Source organism: Mauremys mutica, chromosome 19 (genome assembly GCF_020497125.1).
Source record: "Mauremys mutica isolate MM-2020 ecotype Southern chromosome 19, ASM2049712v1, whole genome shotgun sequence".
Taxonomy (NCBI): domain Eukaryota; kingdom Metazoa; phylum Chordata; order Testudines; family Geoemydidae; genus Mauremys; species Mauremys mutica.
In genome coordinates, this window is record NC_059090.1 from 13630271 (window position 1) to 13651463 (window position 21193).

The 21193-nt window shown below is 41.3% G+C and overlaps 1 protein-coding gene across 2 annotated transcripts in view; it reads left to right on the top strand.

Annotated features, from left to right (window-relative positions):
• Positions 1-21193, top strand: part of GALNT17 (polypeptide N-acetylgalactosaminyltransferase 17) — a 277593-nt gene that overhangs the window by 246080 nt on the left and 10320 nt on the right. Inside the window, exons 1-4 of one of the 2 annotated variants that reach the window (XM_044993353.1) lie at positions 9499-9568; positions 14780-14965; positions 18263-18400; positions 20074-20169. In XM_044993353.1, the coding sequence (XP_044849288.1) occupies positions 14801-14965; positions 18263-18400; positions 20074-20169 (399 nt within the window). In that variant the 5' untranslated portion in view covers positions 9499-9568; positions 14780-14800. Of the gene's footprint in view, positions 1-9498; positions 9569-14779; positions 14966-18262; positions 18401-20073; positions 20170-21193 lie in introns of those variants that run through there. The other variant, XM_044993352.1, reaches the window with a different exon arrangement.

Here is a 21193-nt window from a genome sequence, read left to right on the forward strand (position 1 = left end):
TAGGATGCCACTTGTGCTATCTAATGTATAACTGGGCAGACTAATAATAACAGAAGTCATCTAGGGACAATGCAGAGAACATTTCCTTTGGATCTCAATGCCATTACATTCCAATGAAAAGATCTGGCATAATGAGCACAACAGTGTCCCAGCATTTGCTACACAAAAAATCATTAGTGATGATGCTCAACCAAGTAGGGTCCATGCTGTGACCATACCCCAAGGTAAACAGAAATCTATTCAGTAAGCCTCTGTTGGCTGAGATTTCTGGAGTGAGATAGCAAGCAAACAGCCTTTGAACATGTTACTGAGGAGTAGGGTGTCAGCTGTAAAAAGCTAATGAAGTCAGCCAGTGGGAAAGATAATGTTTAAAAATCATTTTGATCTCTACCATGGCAATTTGGTCCCTGAGATCAAAGGAACAATTTGCAATGTAGGTTATTACGGGGACTAACAAAGCAGCATGATTTTTGTGCAGTCATGAAAGCAATTTTGTAAAAGAAGCAGTCTGCCTCACCTTCTCAATCTCAGGCTGTGTAATTGGCTGTCATTTAGTAGGTCATGTATCCATTGACTTCTTTAACTAGCGGAGGATCATAGTATCCAGAATAGCAGACCTTAAGAAGGTCAAACTTTCCAGCAAAAAAGCTACAAACAAATGGAGCCCTTGATCCTAATCCAGGGAAGTATCCCTGTTCAGGAAGGATGTACATACACGTTATTTTAAGTGTATCTTCAAGTGCCATTTAAGTCGGATTCAGTTTTCAACAATGTTTTACTGAAAACCCAAAAAGTATTGGGTTTTGGGGGAGTTGGTTTTTTGTTTGGGGGTGGGGGGAATGGGACTCACAAAATTGTGAGAAATTAAAGACATTTCCTGCAAGAAACAGTTGGCATTTTCCAACCAGTTATAATTATTATAAGTTATTACCCATATGTAAGTTCACTGTGGCTGGAGATCCAAAATCTTCTTGTTGAAGAAGATACGGCTCTGGAGCTCAGTGTCATGCAAGATCAAGATGAACTTGTCTTTCGTTTCTTGAGAATGCAGTGCGAGACTCCTGTTTACACTGACCTTCCCACAGTAAGGGGGAAGTCTGTCTGTCTCCCCTGCCACCGCCAGTCCTAACTAGGACCACGCTGATACATAAAAAACACATTGTATTTGGCAAATGTACCATGGTTATTGGCATTATAGAGACAGGAGGACATTCTGGTCTCCCTTAAGTCAATCAGAGTTTTGCTGTTGACTTCACTGGAGCCAGGAGTTCATCCTCAGAATCTAAACAAGCCTTAACTCAGAACTAGATTTGACAGAAAGTGTTGAATTGCTCTTAATAAAAATAAGAGTGCCGTTCAGCCAATAAGCCACAAGGAGGAAAACCCACTATGCTAGTAAGTGTTGCCTGTCTGGAACAGACAGATTTTTATTTCCACAGTCAAAGTTAAACACTCATTCCAAATGCCCCTTACAGCCTTCTTCTCCATTGCTTGTGTGAAGTTCAAAGGGCCAAATTCTTAGCAGCCGTAAACAAGTGAGAGGCCCCTGAAGTCAGACTTGCATTCAGACCATCAGGTCTGAGCTGGGCACCAAGCAGATCAGAATCCAGTGAAATATGGTCTCCATCAAACTGACATGTATCAATAAATACTGAACTAGCTAATGAGCCACTAGCTCTGGAAACCTTTGAAGACAACAAAATCTAGATGGCCCATCACCGAAGTTAATTTGAAGGCCGTGGAGAGGACCATCAGTACATCCAATGGCTGCATCATTTTCGTTGCACTAAACACTCCCCTGAAGATAGTACTTCCACATTTAAAATCACAGTTCCCGCCTAACTGCTTTTCGAGTGCTACTTCTGGAGGTAAATGTTTCTGGGTTGGCTGGACTTGGAGTGTTCAACATATGACAGTGCCTGCTACTATTTTTAAAAGTGCAGCTGATAGTTTATTAATTCTATGAGCCTTTGGACACTACTTGATGTTCACATGTGCCTGAATTTTTGAGACGTTTTTTGCTTAAGCTCTAATACTCAGCGAAAGTGTAAGACATTAACAGTATTCTATAGCTGATAACCTCAGAACCACAGTGATTGCCCATGCTATGCATTTGAGTATTCATCTTGTTCTTTAATGACTTGATTAAAATGGAAGTTTTTAGGCTGCTATAAAAGATAGGCAGATGGGCAGAATGAATGGCAAAAATATGACAGACCTGCTATAGTCCCTGACCATCTGTTTAGGACCTTTATAGAGACCTGATTTTAAAGTTGCACACATCTATGAGGTCTCTAGCAGATTTTTTCCATTGCAGAAGGCCGTGCAATAGGCTGTGCCGAGTGCCATCCATTCTACTGTCACTACAAACTGGTATTTCTTTACATACAGTTCTGAGCAGATGCCTTTCTCATCCATTTCTTGTTACTAAAATGCTTGGTACGTGTGCATATGTAAGAGGGGAGTTAATAGATATAGTGCCAGTAGATGATGCTCATGAATATGTAGGATAGTTTCTGGGTTTGGAACAATCAGTAAAACTTGTTGTGTACTGCAAATAGCTTCCTCTAGCTGTTTTTAATGCTTCCTGGGGTTTGGCTTTATTAACAAAGATATTAACAATCAGGGGCGGCTCCAGCACGCCAAGTGCATGCTTGGGGCGGTAAGCCACGGGGGGCGCTCTGCCGGTCGCCGCGAGGGTGGCTGGCAGGCTGCCTTCGGCGGCATGCCTGCGGAGGGTCCACTGGTCCCGTGGCTTCGGCGGACCTCCCGCAGGCTGCCACTGAATTCACGGGACTGGGGACCTCCCGTAGGCAAGCCGCCTGCCTGCCGTGCTTGGGGCAGCAAAATGCCTAGAGCCGCCCCTGTTAACAATAACATAGTACAAAGTTCAGACCCAAGCATTCTTTAGCACCTAGGGTTCCTACTTCAGATTTCTCAACTCACACTCCAGAGCCTCTTCCCTCCAGTGCACCACTGCCTCCTCCCTTGTAGTCTGTTACACCAATCAGATACATGCTTCAGTGAGCAGGCAGAACCCACTTAAACCTTTCCAAGTAGGAACCGCACCTGCAAGCAAGGTGGGTTGTTCCATGGAAAACTGTTTAACATCCTGCTAAACCCTGGCTTAAACAAATAAGCAAGGGAGATTGTAGCAAGAACTTGAAAGACCCTACAAACTATTTTTGACAGTTGTGCTTTAAAGTGTTTGGAAGCCTTAAGAATACGTACCTGGTACATGCTAATCTCATTATCTATTCTTCATGGTGAGTTACCTGAGCAAGTTTTCTGGTTTGATTTTCTATTAGAAAGAATAGATTTGAATTACTTACATGAAAGTGGATAGTCTATGAAATCATTCAGTAGCTTCCGTTCAACGCATTCTCTGTTCAGATCGGATGATAGGCTATCTATAATTACAGCTAACAAAAGTCACTTTAATGATGTGCAGGAGTTGAGAGGAATAATAATAGACTGAAGGAAATGGGCACACTGTCCGCATGTGAGCTGCTATATCACACTTGGTGCCTGTCTTTGCATAAATAATTCTGTTTCAGAACTGCCTCTTATGATTAAAACTTAATATGACATGCACACACAAAATGTTGAGCCCTGCTATCCTAAATAACAGATTATGGCTAATTTGCTCTGAAGACTCTGCATCAAAAATAGATCAAAATTCTGTTGAACATCTTCCACCATTTTTACTTGTATCACTATGTGACTGGATACATTTACTGGATACAATAATGGGGAAAATAAGATCAAGGTTATTTTGGTGTGTGACCTGCAATAAAATTGCTGAGTAGATTAGGATCAATTTCTGGAGACTACCGTATTTTCTATATTGGTAACACAAAGGGTTTGGCTATTTCTGTTTGTTCCATAAGGGATAGTGATTATGATTTACGGTGGCTTTTTAAGTACTTGTCTCTTTTATAAGCTTAGAATGTTTGTATTGTACTGTTAAAACATATTAAGGTCCTTGTTATGCTGACGAGACTAGTCATGTGACCTCAATGTGTTGGGGAATTTAAGTACTGTGCATATCTATGGTCAATTTTATACTACAATAGCTAGGAATAACTTACGCACACAAATATAGCTTTGCTCATTCAAGGACTGTAGAACTTGGCCATATATTAGTGGTCTTGTCTAACTAGTTAGTGCACAGCAAGCCAGGATGTAAATTTACAGCACGCTCTTGTTCCACACCGTGGTAAGTGGCCATGTTGATCATGCTACCATACACTAAAATGTCCATAGTGTACTTACGATAGCTCAATGAGACCTTTGAACAGAAGTATGTGTACTCAAGCTGGGAGTCACACCACTGGCTCATAGTGTAGATGTAGCGTTAGTATGCAGCAGGCTAGCAGGTTGCACGCTCATATCCTGGCTTGCTGCACACTACGTCGCTGTGTGGACAAGGCCAGAGATGTGCTGAGGAGGTGGGGTTTTGATGTAGTTTAGGTTTCAGATGGGATTTGGGATTCAGGTTTCAGGCTGAATTTAGTTTATATCTTCAGGTTAGATAAATTTGATACCTCCCCAAGATGCCTGCTTAGAAATAGTCTAATGTAGAAGAGGGATAAACTATTAAAGTTAAGATGACAAAATTCTGGTCTGATCATGCAGTTGTTCTAGATGCCAGTAGTTTCACTGTGTAATAATTTAAGTATCAACTGCAAAAGGGTTAAGAAATGGTACATTCTTTTTCTATAGTTTCTTCAGAGCTGAGAGTACAGAACTTCATCATAGCAACTAGTGCAGTATATCGGCAATTGGGAGTCTCTTAAATATAGACTTCCGCCAAAGGTCATTCTTTAATATTTTACCTTTTGATGATACAGTCAAATCAATGCACATTGTAGCTGGCAATGGTGCACTTTTTTAAATGGTTTGTTTTGGGGTTGTAGCAGAAATGCAGCATTAATTCTTAATTTTATACAAACCCAATTACCAAGTGTATGTGTCATTCTGATTGGACAGGTGGTGGCACAGAGCAATAATTGCTTCAGCTCCACCAATTGTACAATGCATAGACATGAAGTGTTTTGTTTTAATATTCTCCAGTATGACAAATATTAAGCTGATTATATTCCTTTCACAGTTACAGGGATAAAACACTCTGGACTTTGTATAGTGAGTTGCTGGTCCCAATCCAGTTCCTACTGGAGAGGTGGGTACATCAAATGGTCACCACAGATGGCTTTAATTTGGTAGTCTTGTCAGTAAGGCCAAGAGTTACATGGACATTACTGTTGTTTACATGGCACCAGAAGAGATGCATAATATAAAATTCTCCAGCCCCATAGATCATGCAGCTTAAGGAGGGGGGAGAGAAGCAGGAAAGCATCACAAGAATGTATTACGTTGAGTATATTTAATATATTTTCCTTTTTCCCCCTGCCAGCCCTATAAATGGTCCCTTCAAGTGAGGATTTGAGGCATACTGGTTTGGCATGAATTGGCTGAATCTGACACTACAATTGCCCATCCTGTACTTTTTTATAGATAAACAAAAGCCCTTTGTCATCCAGGTTTTCAATCTGGGACCTTTCAGGACCATTAAATAAAAATTAATAATCCCTGTCACATAACTCGTGTCTCTTTTTGGGCCTTACACCTCACCCTGAGCATGTGCCTGGCGTAGCCTTTGCAACACATCTCACTTGGCGAGGGACACGTTTGACTCAGAATAGGCATAGAGGCTCAGGCCTTAGACCCCACCTTTTGCCTTCTCTACTTTTCCTTGGAGGTTGAAGGGCTTTGCATCTTTCAGGGAGATCAGTGCGCAATACCAACCCGCTAGCAGCCTTCTTAAAAAACAGGATTTGTTTGAAAAACATAGAAAATCTGATTAAAAGAAATGGTTTACATATCTGTATATTTGACTAAAGCCCAGGGAGGCAGGCTTTCCTTAGCTTAATTATAGCCAAGAGAAGAAAAATCTCCATCTCTAGAAAGGAAGTCATCTGACCCTGCCAGAGAGCCGTTCTCTCCCCCATCCACCCCACTTCCCCTCTGCTTAACAACCAGAACTGAGTACGTAATGGATTTTATTTATTTATTTATTTTGGTTCAGGAGCCAAACCAAAAGGCTGTTTTTTTTTGTTTTGTCTTTTGTTTTTTAAATAAAAGAAAATAAAATTTAGTTCAAATCAGAATCAATGTTTCCAAAAATTTTCATTGTATTGAAAAACTCAAACGTTCATTTAGAATCAAACAAAACATTTCAGTTGACTTGAAAAGACGAAACTTTCTTCAATTTTTTTTTGCATTTTGATTCAAGAGGTTATTTTAAATCTTGGCCAATTAAAAAATGAAATGCCATTTCTAAGTCCAGTCAAAATAAAATGTTTTGACTTTAAAAAAAAAATCAATTGAAGCGCCTCATGAAATTCAGCCTGAATTTGCAAATAATTTCAGAGACCCCCAAAATACATTTTTTGGGAAAATATCTACACCGCTACCCCGATATAATGTGGCCCGATATAACATGAATTCGGATATAATGCGGTAAAGCAGTGCTCGGGGGGGGGCTGTGCACTCCGGCGGATCAAAGCAAGTTTGTTGTAACGCGATTTCACCTATAACGCGGTAAGATTTTTTGGCTCCCGAGGACAGCGTTATATCGGGGTAGAGGTGTATTTGCCAAAAAAGATTTCACTCATATTAAGTCCAGGTGTTAGAGTTCATTAGCTGATCAGGGTGAAGCTCCTTCAATGTTTCCATAAAGAGTGTTTTTTGTCCCATTCTCCTCTTCTCCCTTCCTCCCCCCGCTTTCCCTCACCCCCGGTATTGTCCCCCAGTTTCTTGTTTCTAAATCCAGCATTCCAAAAGTTACGTGGATTTCCACTTCCGTAGACAATTCCTTGGCTAGTTAGAAGTGACTTTTGAATTGTCTGCCTGGTGTTGAAACCAGCTCCCTCTTGGGCATTATGCTAGTTGCCATTTTCCTTGGGGGAGCTGGGAACGACTTTTCCCCTCATCACCATATTGGCAGGGATGGGGTGGTTTTTTTGTCTCCCAACAGCAGGTCTGGCTCTCAGTGGGGTGGAGTAGGATGTCACAACTTAGTATGTTAAATGTGTGGTGGATGTCTCGTGCGGGTACTCGGTATGGAAGGGATGTGGTTATCTGATGAAATAGATTGGAAAAGGCTGTGAAGGAAATCATCCCTTAGGGGAGCTGAATAAGCAGGTTTTAGGGCTCCGACACCTTGTACAGTGGGGAGCTGATTTCCCCCTCCCCCCTTTTTCCTGAGTCCCCTTCAAGGGAGCGGAGAAGAAGGGCTTGGGGATGCTATGTCTGGAACAGTGGGAAGTCTATTCCCCTCCTTCCATAGGCCCCTTTCACCTTCTGCAGTGAGCGGAATAGCTGGGGCCTGGTTGTGGATGACTAGTAAATGATTAAGGAAAGGATGACGACTTGCACTGTACAACTTGTCAGGTACCCCCAGATAGTTTATGTGAATCAAGTTGTGGCCCATTGCCTCCTGTCAGTCTTTCAGTGTGGTGGCTGCTGAATAAAAGTTAGGAGGGTCCCACCCCACTTCCCCTTTTTTGTCAACTTTTTTTTTTTTTAAAGAAGAGTGATTAGATGTTGCATATGACATCTGCTTATGTGAACTATAGGTGGGTTTAGTTGCTCTGGTATATATTTCAGTCTGAATGTTATGGTTTGGCAAAGTGATAAGCAACTGAAAACAGGGTCTTATACTGGAAAGTGTCAGGCAACCTTAACTAAATGTGTTATTACCATTAATTCTGTACTTCCTATATAGTATTGCATTTATCTCCTTTTTATTGTTATAATATTGCTAAATCGAAAGGAACTGCACCATTATATAAGGGTGACAGTGAAGTGTGATCCAACAGTGGTTTGGCAGTAAAGATAACTGTGCAAATGTCTTCTCTGTAGGAAAAATGGCTAGTATTTTATGAATTATAATTTATCTGGGGCTGCCTTTGGTACATATCTGATTTTTTTAAAATTAGAATATTGTCCTTTTCTTTAAGGGTAAAACTATTAACTGTACAAATCACCCATGTTTCCCTTTCAGTGAATATCATGATAGGACTAGTATTGTTTCCTTGTGAATTGCTTGGGAGATTACTTTCTATAAGCTAGACTCTCTCTTTTAATTAGTTCACTTCCTAACTTTTTTGATAGGGCTGTGGAAATATCCCTTCCCTCTGCCATAAAATCATTGTTTGAGAGAATCAAAACCACTGGCCTTTTCATCTTGCCTGTGATGGAGTGGACTCGGTCTGGAGGCCCCCTGCTGGAGGCCTCATGGCCCTACATCACCCCACCCCAGAATAGAGAAGAGGAGAAGTCCTCCAGGCAGCCTAGAGTGACTGCAGAGAAGCAACCAATTGGAGGGGCAGCTGGAGTGACCAATCAGCGATCAGAAGGGCCATATAAAAGGCAAGCAGCAGAGCAGAGAGTTCAGTTTCTGCTTGGTGCTCCAAGAAGACCAGGTGTCTGGTTGGCTGAACATCAGGATCGTGGACAGGTCATTGCAGGCAGGCTGAGCCCACAACCTGGCCTGACCAGGCACGGGCACCGAGATGGGGCCCAGCTGGTCTGGTTGCAGATTGAGCCCAGGGAGGACTGCTGAAAGGTCACCAGCTGCAGATACAGAGATGAGCCTGGGTTGGGTTGTTGAAGGCAGGGCGTCTGGGAAGAAACCTTAGAGCTATAGCCCCATACCAGGGTTGGGGGGAAAACCTGAGACTGTATACCCTGGAAGAAGGGACAGTGAATGCAGCTCAGACAGAGGGCTGAGTCGCTGAAGACCTGCTTGAAAGAACTGGGATTGCAGGCATTATTGGCCAGGGAAGGGAGTGCTCACAAGAGGCAGGTGCTGACCCCGTTACGTTGCCATTTATGCTTTGGCCCAAACCGACACAGTACTTAAGCATGTGCTTAACCTGAAGCAGAGGAATAGTAAAACACATACTTTAAGTGCTTTGTAGGATTGGGGCTCAATTGACCTACATACCACACAAGTTGTGTATTAGAGTATAAAATCACTTCAATAATATGAGCAAACCAAACCTTTCTGCCTGCTTCATAGACCACATTTGTAACAGTAAGAATCTTTCCCACTTACAGTGCACCTTCCTTCATGGATCTGAAAGGATGAGCTTAGCTAGTAAATCAAACACAGATTATTGGCCCCATTTTACGGATGAGGAAATTAATGTATAGAGAGGCAGAGATTCAGCCAGGGATTAGAGTCCCAGTCCAGGGAGTTCTCACAAGAGGTAGCAGAGAGTACTGAAAAGTTGTGCAGACCCCGTGCTCCAAAGTTTATGGAGGGGGATGCTCCCACTGAACTTGGAGTTTTACCTACTTCATAAAGGCAGCATCAGCCCTGATCACTAGACCTGGATTATGCTTTTTTGCTTGAGAAGTTACTTTGGCGTTAGACTGATTGTGAAGGGTCATTTTGTTTAAAGAACATTCCTTTTAGGGTGATTGCTGCTGCTGTCCGACAATAGCAAAGCAAATTGATGGTTATGGCACTTCTTTGAGGGCAAAGGGAACAGGAAAGGTAATTGTTCTTAACTACTTAACACAGTGAACAATATTTCTGTGGCTGTAGAGATGAGCTGATCTAGTTAACCTGGCATCTCCTGGGTGTCTCTCGCTCACACACCATTTGTATACTGCATTTCCTAAAGTAATCAGCCATTCTCTTTCTATTAAAGTGTGTGCAGTAATCTTAACAGGTGGCAACCATAGAGCACATAGCCTTTTTCTCTGACAGGCTACAGAGTGCTTCATCTTCTGGTCCCATCTCAGCCCTGAGGGCATATACCTTTCACTCATGTCAGTATCTTTATTTTTCAGGATACTCACAAGCACAGTGAATGATTGATTCCTAGCTGTCATTTGAGAGGAATAAATGCAAATTGCTCTTGCTGGAGAGGGAAGCCATGTAAAAATGCCTCTCCTATTTTGCAAATGCAAACTGGAATGATTGCATGGAGTCTTCCCAGATGCACACTACCTGCTTGTCAGGATGAATTCCATTGAAAAACACTGAGGGCTGGCACAGCACAAAAACAAAAATCACAACCAATTGTGCAAGCGCACCTACAGTGCAAGTATTTAACTGTGGAGAGGACCTGCCCGACATTTCCCATCGAGTGATTCTTTCATGCCTGTAGGCTTCTTCTCCCAAGCTTTTTTCTCTGCTGGTGCCTCCCTGCTCATGCTGCTGGCAATGTGTTTTTCTTTCTTTCTTTTTTTTCCCTACAGCTTGTGTGCTCAGGATAACACGTACTTTTTTCCTGGGGCTTGATCCAACACCTTTAAAAACCAGTGGGAGCTGAAGCAAGCCCCTGATTTCTGGCACCACAGGCCTGCAGAGTAAGATGGGTTACTTGATGAAAAGGTGGTATCCATGCATCTGGAGACCCTAACTCCATATTGCAGTGTCCAGAATCTGTTCTCCTTCCTACTTTAGCTCCCCACAATGGCCTCCCTGTATCCTCAAGGAAACTGAGATGCCAAAAAGCTCATGAATTTATTACCACACCAGTGAAGTTTCCCTGCTTGAAAAGGACGATTGGAAGGGAAAGTTTAAATGGCCCCCGTAGTGTAGTGAAATTATGTCAAACTTGGTTCATCATGTATTTACCATTTTTTTCCTTCCTGTATATGCCAAAAATGTCTAGAAAAGAGATAATTGATCTCATTTCAACATCACTAGTAAATTTCACTACACAAGACAAATCATTATATATTCTTTTCTCATTAATTCCTTAGGCAATAAATTTGTTTGGGAGATGATTGGAAATGCATCACCCACCGCTCTTTCGTTGTGTATTTCAAAGGTCTGTGGGTGAAAGATTTATTTTTTTTATTTGTTTCTCTGAGATTCGCTCCATAGAGCTTAGTTCAAAAAAAATATTTATGTATTCTAGTATCCCCATGACCTGTATTTCTATGCTGGATAAAGAAGAGGTTACATAGTCACCATTATCAATTACTGGAGGGAGATGCATCCAGTTTTATGTCTTTCTGGATGGATGGATGAATGGCTGGCTAATAGCTGTTACATATTTGTCTTATGCTGAAAAATAATGAAGACTTTCATGATTCTTTTTCCCACCAGGAAATATACCATAGTAAACTTTTGAAACATGCATTCTATCCTAAGCATGCATATTTTAAAAAAATAATTTGCTCCTTTTGTAACTATTTTTATAAAGGACAGTGCCAAGTTAAATAGGCCAAACATGACTTAATTTAAAAGTGAATTTTTTCCCCTCATTTATCTAAGTGTTGCGATTTATTTTATGTTCTCCCTTTCACAGCTAATGTTTGATCCACTGAGTAATGGAAAAGTCCTGCATACAGTCAGTTAATTGTGTGGGACATATTAACTAGTTAATATGAGCTATTGTAGCAAACAGTGCCTCATGGTGGCACAGGTTTTTTGCTATCATCTAGATTTCTATACACTTAATTGGGAAAGCCACTTAATGGGGATGGTCCCCAGGGAACCAGTTTTTTTTAAAGCTTGAGAGACAATCAACAGGGATATGAGTGGCGAGTAAATGAAACACAGCCCTTCCCAATGAACTTCTCAATTACGTGTGTAAAGCTGTCTAAGGACTTAAGGCAGATTAAGACACTGCAACGTACAGGTAGCTTTAAGTACTAATGTGTTTTAAAGGCTTATGGCATTTCAAGCACTTGCGTCATTTTAAGACCCACATTAAGTCACTTTAAGTGGCTCTTCGGATCATTGGGAAGATGGCTTAATTGGAAGGTTAGTCCTGTACTTCTTTTCTTATTGGAGCAAAGAGAACAATATCTGGACAACTTCTTAATAACATCTATATGGAAACTCGGCGCTCAAAGTAAGTTACTGTTACTATAGATATGCGTATAATAGATCAGTGTGAACTTATTGAAAGAAGTATATCTAATGCTCAGTGTACTAGAAGGGAAGCCAAGACTCTTGGATTCTATTCTCTGCCTAGTCCCTCTGGGCCACTTGAATGCAGCCACTTCACTGCCCACCAGCGTCAGTAAGGGAAACCCAATCTGGCTTTGTGTGAGCAAGTACAAGTGACAGCCGCTCTGTGCCTTGTCCTCATTGTACAGATGGGAAGATGAATAATATTTGCCTACTTCACAGGAGTTTGATAAGACTTAATAGATATGAATGTTCCTAGGATGAAAAGTTCTATGAAAATACTAGTTAAACAAATTTTGGTTTTAAATCACATTGGAATTATTTCTCTTTGCTACAGTTCTCACCAGGTAGGAAATATCTGGTAGAGATGTGTCCATTGTTGTTTATTTTATTATGACAGCTTGATCTATTTGGGGGTTGAGCATGGTCATTCCTATCATAATTGCATTTTAAAATTAAACTCTTATTGATCTTACTGCAACAGACTTGTGTACGTATACACATATCAGTGCCCTTCAAATGATACCTGAGACATTATCCCTTAGTTTACTACCATATATGTTTGTCCAGAGATTCTTTGTACATTTATTCCTGAAACATAAACTTTTTGTCCCATATGAAAAGATTGTGATTGAGAGTAAAACTCAAGACCATAATAGTCGCATCCCAAGCCTACTAACTAGTAGTGTTGGGGGGAAAGAACTTTAGTTCTGTGAAAATAATTCTGACAACATGAAAATTCTCTGTCCTCAATCAGGATGAAAAGCCAAAATCTGAAAAATTTGTCTTGGAACTGAAATCTCATAATATTTCATTTTGGAAACACTGGTTCTAAAATAAAATATGCTCTCAGGGATGCTCAGATGCATGAAAAGTGACACAGTTCTGAATTCTATCTTTGTTTTGGTGGTGTTAGAAGTCAAGGGCAAACCTCAGGACCAGGGTAGGTTTACTGTGTTGTTTTGTGCAGCACCTAGCACAGTGGGACCATGATACATGATTTGGGCTCCTAGGAACTACGGGAATACAAATAATATGCAGGGTGTATGTGCTGTTGAAAGCAAGGAAGGTACAGCATTAGCTCCAGTGTGTTCCTGGAAGATGCACTCTCGCATGAAAACAGGCATTTGAACCTATCAATTTGAATAAACAGTGGAGGTTCTTAAAAACTGGCTAATTGCCTTGGATAACTAAATATTTTCAGTTTTGGCATTATTAACATAGGGAAGTGCAAGGAATTAACTCCTAGAGAAGCTTACCTTAGTATCTCTTAGGTACAAGTGGTGAGCTCTTAAGGGTCACCTTTGTAGCCATAGAGTTCTGGGTGGGTACATATGGATGCTCTTTTTGTGTGTCTCCTAGAATTGTGCGCCCGTTGAGCCAATGCAATTAATCTCGATTTACTTCAGGGTAACGGAGATCAGAATCTGACCCAGCAGGGCTGGCATGGCAAATCTGGCTCTAGATAGTGCTGGGATACCATACGGAAAGAGGCCAATGTAAATTGGAGAACACCGATGGAATAAAGTGGTGGGCCTGGAAATAATCTCAGACACTGTGGGTGCTATAATAATTATGCAAAACATTAATGAATAACACCACAAAATAGGCTCAACCATGATCATTAGGCATACTTGGCATACGTTTGTGTCATACCTGTCCAGTGCTTAAGCCCTGGATATGATCCTTTATCAATTTAAGATGGATAAAAACCAGGGATTGTAGAGTACAGGTATGCTAAGACTTCACATAAAGGTTTCTGGCAAGAATATATTGTTGGTTGTATGCCTCAGTCCATTTCTATATGAGAGATAGAAGACTTGAAATTATTGTAATAAAATGTAAACTGCAATTTAAAGATGTTTAAACCATGGGGGTGGGGGAACTGGCGGGGAAGCATGAGCAAATATTTCCTAGAGAAGTCTGTCCCTACAATCTATTTCACTGTGTTACCTTTCTTGTAGATTCAAACATTGCCGATATTCCATTGGTCACCCAGAATGCCCTAGGCACTTACAGCTGTGGAAAAGGCTTAGAGCTTTGCTTCATTCCCAACAGAGTCCCAGGATTAGACATGGCCAAGAATTGAATTCAAGGCCTGATCCAGACCAATGGAAAGTCTCCCGTTGGAGTCAGTGAGCTTGGCTTGGGCCCTTTCCAGACCTCTGGTGCCATTGTCGGCATCAATAATGCTGATACGTCACAGACACCACTATGACTTGAATAAAAGAAGCGGCATGTGCACTGTATTGGTCAAGAGTAACAGCCATGTAAACTAAGGGCCCACTCCTGCAGACACTTACCAAACGTAGGGCAAAATCTTTGCCCCATTGAAGTCCAGTGGAAGTAGGGTGATCAGATGTCCCGATTTTATAGGGACAGTCCCGACTTTAGGGGCTTTTTCTTATATAGGCACCTATTACCCCCACCCCGTCCTGATTTTTTACACTTGCTGTCTGGTCACCCTAAGTGGAAGTTTGGCCATTGATTTAAATAGGGCCCCGATTTCTCCCTACAGAGTGCTTGCTACGATGAGTAGTCTAATTGGGATTTACAGTAGTGAGCACTATACTGACAGTATTTGCAGGATTGGGCTCTAAGGTATTACAGAGCCTTTTCAGTTTATCAGACTACGTTGTCATCCACATGGTGGTCAACAGACTGTGGTAGTTCATTTGGGGAGGGGAGGAGAATAGCCCTTCTTTCTCCTTCTCCTCCATTTTTGGATGCTTGTACCCTGAGAGCAGCAGAGATTTATTTGCTGGATTCTGATCTGAAAACTCAGTCCTTCTTCAGCTGACCTGTTGCACGTCTCATTCTGGTCTGTTTCAGGTGTGGCTGTGTGGTGGCAGCATGGAAGTGCTGCCATGCTCCAGAGTCGCTCACATTGAACGCAAGAAGAAGCCCTACAACAATAACATTGGTTTCTACACCAAGCGGAATGCTCTGCGAGTGGCCGAAGTGTGGATGGACGATTACAAGTCTCACGTTTACATTGCGTGGAACTTGCCACTGGAGGTACAGCTTTTCCTCAATTCATGTAGTCTTACCTCTTATTTTTCTTAACATCTTAAATAAACAGTACATAGCCGTCTTTTGCGTCATGATACTGATGGTGCAAATAAGCATAGCTCCATTGACTTTGATGGAGGATATTACTGGAGGACATAGAAGTCTGTGGAGCTATGCCAATTAACACCAGCTGAGGGTTTGGCTTGTTTTTGAAAATTAAACACACAATGTATTTGCCTCATGCTTCAATTCATATTTACTGTGTATTTATATCACTGACATTACCTAGCAAATTTAGTCTTTCTGTGGGATTAAAGACAGAAAACAATCAAATCTTTCTGCCCAGGCAGTAAATGTCTTTTTAACACACTGTCTCATGTGGTGAATGTACATTGCATGCCTTGCTACACAGACCCATAGTAACAGGAACCATTGCTTCCATAGTAGCAACATCATTGTAAATTCTCCAACTTCTAGCCCAAGCTCATTCTGTTGAGAATGTATTCCACAAAAATTGTTGGAAAAACAATTTCTATTCCAAAGAATAGACTATTCTAGTCCAAGCCTTGAACACAGTGCTTTACAAACATAGGCTAAGCAGGGACTCTGCCCTGAAGACCTTAGTTTAGAGACAAATAGCATTTAGAAACCATGTTTACAGATGCCTTAGATACACAAACATCCAAGACAATGGAACAGCTATTCATGAAATGGGCTCCAATTCCAACAGATATGTGTTTGTGTAGCTGCTCTAAATAGTACAATACGTTGTGATAGCCTTGGTGGCTGTTTACTTCACATAAATGCTTGAACATACGTGTCTGCCTATGTGGGCCAGTTTACAGGATTGGGGTCTCAGCTTGTAGTACTTCATGCCTCCAACAGCAGTTGTGCGTGAACATTAGCTAGGGCCTGATCCAACTCCCCATAGAAGTACAAAGGAAGACTATTGACTTGCGTGGCCGTGTCACTGGTGAACAGAGTTGTTTACCTATGCCCTTATTAAATTTTAGTTTCAAGGAGCCACTCTGGATGTCCATATTCAGGCAAAACTCCTTTTGACTTCAATAGGAGCTTCTGCCTGCAGAGGGATTGCCAAATATATGCTTAGGCTTTATAGAGCACATCCAAACAAAGATGAATTCCATTTAGTACAGCAGCCTGTGGTCCTGTTACAGTACAGTCTGCTTGTAAGAAAACACCATCCTTGAGGGATGAGCGTTTTGAGCATGCTGCCATTGTAGTCTGAAGACAGGTTATGTCTGTGGAGATTTACTGGCATTTGGACACGCAGTAACATAGCCTTTGTTCTTTGTCAGAGAACAAAGGGTACCTCGGTGCGGTTAACCTTCTGAAAGGGCTTCCTGATTTGACATGCTGGGGACTGCAGATGGTCCCTAATTAATATGCGGTTGTGAAACACATGAGCTGGGGCTAAAAGATCTGAGTGTTGTGGGTACTCCAAATGCATGTTATGAAGAAGGAGAGTTGGCAGGAGTCTGACTTCTGACTGCTTTCTGGCTATTCTTAGGCTGTATCTGCAATCATTCCTGGCTAACTTGGGATAGGGTTGTAAGCAAGTTGAGTGGGCTCAGACCCAAGCCGTAGACCTTTCTGTGTAAGAGGCAAGTGAATAAAAGTTTCTTTGGGAGCTTGCTCTTTGGATGAGGTGGTGGGGTTTTTTTGTGTTTTGTTTGTTTGTTTGTTTTTCTTTTGGAGCTTACCAGGGAGAATAGAAAATTAGATCCCAAGCTTTGAGGGCAGTAGAGTTCTATGCTTAAAAAGCAGCGGGAATCTCCCTAGAAATGGTCTTAAAATAGCAGCTGAGTCTTTTTCAAATGGTTCAGGTATTTTCTATGGGCATTATTAGTCACCCTGTGAGGGTTTAATTTTAAAGTACACTTGTTCATATCCATTACAAAACCTCCTCAGTACAAACATGTATTGACTCTTTTTTGTTTTTATATAATATATGAAACATGTTTGCTCAGTGTAAAACACCATGCGCTGAATATTTCAGTCTGACTGGTTTGTGGGCCTGCTTAGCACATCATCCCAGCTCACTTCATCCAGATTTTATACCCGGTCTTACCTGTCAAAATTGAATCATATTTATTTTTACCTATTGGTGCCCAGTAGCACATTTAAAATGCTCTTGTCTGAAAGGCAGAGTGAACAATTCATTAGAAGATCATTACAACTGTTGTCATGGAAAATTGCTTTCCTGACTGTATCTAATGAACTTTGAAAATACAAAAGTATAAAAGACACTTGTTTAAAGGAATAAGGATGGTTGTATCATGCTTCTAATTTCCCAGACCAAACTATTACTGTAGTTCTTGAAATTACTTAAAAAGTTAAAGATGGGAATAATCCGAGTCATTTTTCCTGGCCACTGTAGGATTGTTCACATTGGGATATATACAATAGCTTTGCTCATTTTCAAATCCCCACAAGCAATGGGGCTGCCGCTGTTTCTCGTGGGAGACTATTACAAGTATAATACTTGAAATTGAATGGAGGTTTTCCTTAGGTTCAGCCTAAACTTAATTGTCTCCATAATTTTATTCTGTTACTCTTATTCTCCCATGATGCCCTGAGTCTTTTTTTTCTTTGTTTTACACCTTCCTAAACATCCTCACTCCTCAGCCATCTCTTAGCGAAGTTTCACAAATTTCATTCTTTTAGGAGGGACAGATTTTTAAGTGTACAGTACCCACAACTTGGGCCAGATTTTCACAAGAGCTCAGCACTCGGTCCTTCCCACTTTAATAACCTATGGCCAGATTATCAGCACGTTGGTCACTGAGCTCTTTTGGAAAGACGGACTCTTACTTTGGTGCCTAAATAGGAACTGAGCTCTTCTGAACATTTTGGGCACTGATCCCTTCAGGAAATTCTCTGGCTTTAGGGACTGATCCAAAGCCCACTGACTAATCGTCTCTTAATCTTTCCTCAAAAGTCAGTTCTTCCAGCTTCCTATATCTTTCTTGTCGTCTCTGAATTCCTGCCCACTTCACATCAAGCTGAGTACTATTTCTTCCTGTTTGTTGTGGCTATGAGATACTTGCCTTTCTGTTGACCTTCTTGGACAAAGTGTGTTTTGTGGGTTTTTTTTAAGAAATGGGGGTGTGTGAGTTTTGAAAATAGCATAGTCCACCTGTATGTAGAGCGGCTTTTGGAAATCTTCAAGCTGTTCGGCAACCATATCAAAATGCAAGGAAACCCAATCCCTTTGTTAAATAACATGGCAAGAGTAAACTCTTACGTAAGGTGCCGAGTGTGTCTTTCTTTCTTTTTCAGAATCCAGGCATTGACATTGGGGATGTCTCGGAGAGAAAAGCATTAAGAAAAAGCTTAAAGTGTAAGAATTTCCAGTGGTACCTGGACCATGTTTACCCAGAAATGAGGAGATACAATAATACTATTGCCTATGGGGAGGTAATTAAGACAAAGCATGCTCTTAACACAGATTGATAAGTATTGTACTGTATAAAGGAATGACACATGAGCATGCCAATGTGTATATAATCAGAAACACCTCTCAAGATGATCCCGAATAGCTGCATTTTAGAATCTGTTCACCGTTCCCTGTAATGTTTTGAGCTTTTGGTTCATTCCCAATTTTGGGGTCCTATACATGCTCAAAAATTTAAATAGTTACCACAATATTGAGTATGGTGCCTGCTAACTCCATTGGATAAGCCTCTGTGTGTGTGTGTGTGTGTGTGTGTGTGTGTGTGTGTGTGTGTGTGTGTGTGTGTGTATATATATATAATGGATATATGGAATGTGCTGTCCTATTGTAGTAATTTCTTAACTTACACTTGACCTAACTTTTGCTAGTTTGCAGGGGCCTGGACATATGTACTCTATAGGGTGTAATCCTTTGCCCCAAAGCCATATCATTGTGCCATGTAAAGAGACTGAATTCAGTATTGACTGGCATTGGGACCACAGGAGAATTAGAAAAACAGCTATTCACAGTAATTAAGTAGTAATGATCCATTGCAATACATTTCCCATGGAATAGTGACTGCCTGGGCAGAGTTGCTGAAACAGCCCATGGATCCCAGCTGGCCATGGATCCCAAGAACATGTCCCACACCAAGGTTATTGATGTCTTTTAAGCTGAAAATAGAGACAGGAATTTTTAATGTGTGATATAACTTCAATTGGTGTCTATGGGGAGATTCTGGAGAACAAATGACTGTACATATTAGCAAATCTCATTGCTTGACTCATCTCTCAACATTTCATTCACTTTATAGTATAAATGTTACACAATGTCTGTATTAGTACGTGCAAGCTTCAACTTTAGCCTAAAAGAGCTCTTTTCGGTTTTTTCAGTGTTTCCTAGGCCAGTGGTATGTGTGTACATTTCCCATCCCTTAGCTACCCTCCTTCTCCTAAGTTCCTTAAATGTGTCAACACTGCACCACTTTCACTCACAGCCACAGCTTGGATCAGCATTAAGATTTAAAAGCCATAAAGTGCCCACAAGAAGCACTGCATTGATCCCTATGCCTTCTATTACTCTTCCGAAAAGGGGTGTTGCCAGTGCTTGCTGCCAACTGCAACATGGGCACAAGAGCTGAGAGCTCTGACCATGTCTCCAAGATGGCTGACGGCGTCCTCTGGGTCCCTGAGCAAATGGGTTGGGACTTTTGCCTAGTCACTAGGCCTGTGTCCCATCTTTCTCTTTCCCACACACTCCATCATTGCACCCCCAAAAGACACACTGAATTTTACTTCAGGGCTTCTAGAGCACTTCAGGGAAAGGAATAAGGAGTGCTGCATTGACCCCCAAATCATACAGTGGAAGACTTGAAAACAACATCACCACCACACATGCCTAATATCCTAAATACAGAGGCAACTGAAATCATTGCCATTGTCAGTAAACAGTAGATTTTTAATGGTGGCTATTATATAAATACAAGTCATTATTAAAACTATCGTGTATGCAGCACAAAAACCTATTGCGTATGATGTGGTAAAGCATCTTCTCTTTTCCATAACACTAAAGGCCAGGGACTTCACTGCGATCATGCATTACATTCTTCCCTCCAATAAGGGACAGACACGTAAATATGCAATGTTTGTTTCTACAGCTTCGTAACAACAAAGCGAAGGATGTATGCCTTGACCAGGGTCCACAGGAGAACCACACAGCAATACTGTATCCATGCCACGGCTGGGGACCTCAGGTTAGGATTTATTTTCTGTTATACAGTGTGCACAAACAACAGAGAATCGGCGAAGATTGCTGCAAAGCATAATAAAGACATGCAGTGGGGTCTGTTCATTTAGACTTTCAAATGACAAGACTGGTCGTCATCTGAAAAATGAAGAAGGTGGGGGGGGGTATATTTTTTCCATTCACTCAGAGCAATTTTCCAAATTAAATTACCATAATCTTGAGAGAGCTGTGCATAAAATCTTAATTTAAAAACGACATGGATAAATAATGCTGAAAGCAAATAGCCAATCAGCAAAATAGAGCATGCACACGTAACACATTAAGGCATTTTATTTTTCTGTTCATATGCCAGCAGGGTAAAGAGACACATGGGAAAACAAAGCAAATGGTGGTGTGTGTGTGTGTGTTTTGTTTTTTTCTCCCCCGATGGCATAACTAGAATGTTCTTTCAACTAGGTGAGGACTTAAATGGAGCCTTACTAGACTTTAGCCTCTTACTTGTCCAAGAAAATATGGGCCAACCAAAAGGCTCTTTGAACCATTGTCTTAATTCAAATCACATTCTGGGCTAAAGATCATGGTGTGTTTTTGTGGTATTATGGCTCACCTTAGCCCATGATATAATTTTATCTTTCAATACTTTAAAAAGAAATTCACTACACTTGAATGGTGCTGGCTGGACAGCCCTGGAGTTGGAAATCCTATGTGTAGCCATAGAATAAGTACTGCATAAACAGTGCCAATGCATCCATCCAGGGGGGATGGATCCTGTGCTGTGCTTCCAAGACCTGCAAGCCTCCAAGGATAACTTGCCAAGGCTCCTTTGTCACTTTGCATCCTTCTCTTATTCTGGCTTGGGAGCGCAGTACTGTTCATATCTGCCAGGTAGTCATCACCTTTTCATTGATATCCCTCCTCAAAATGCCCTTCTTCCGTGGAGATGAAGAGGGTCCAAAGCAAGTTCATGATATTTCTGGAAGTAGAAGAGCCATAATACGATAGGCCATTTGTTGTTGTTTCGTTTTTTTTCC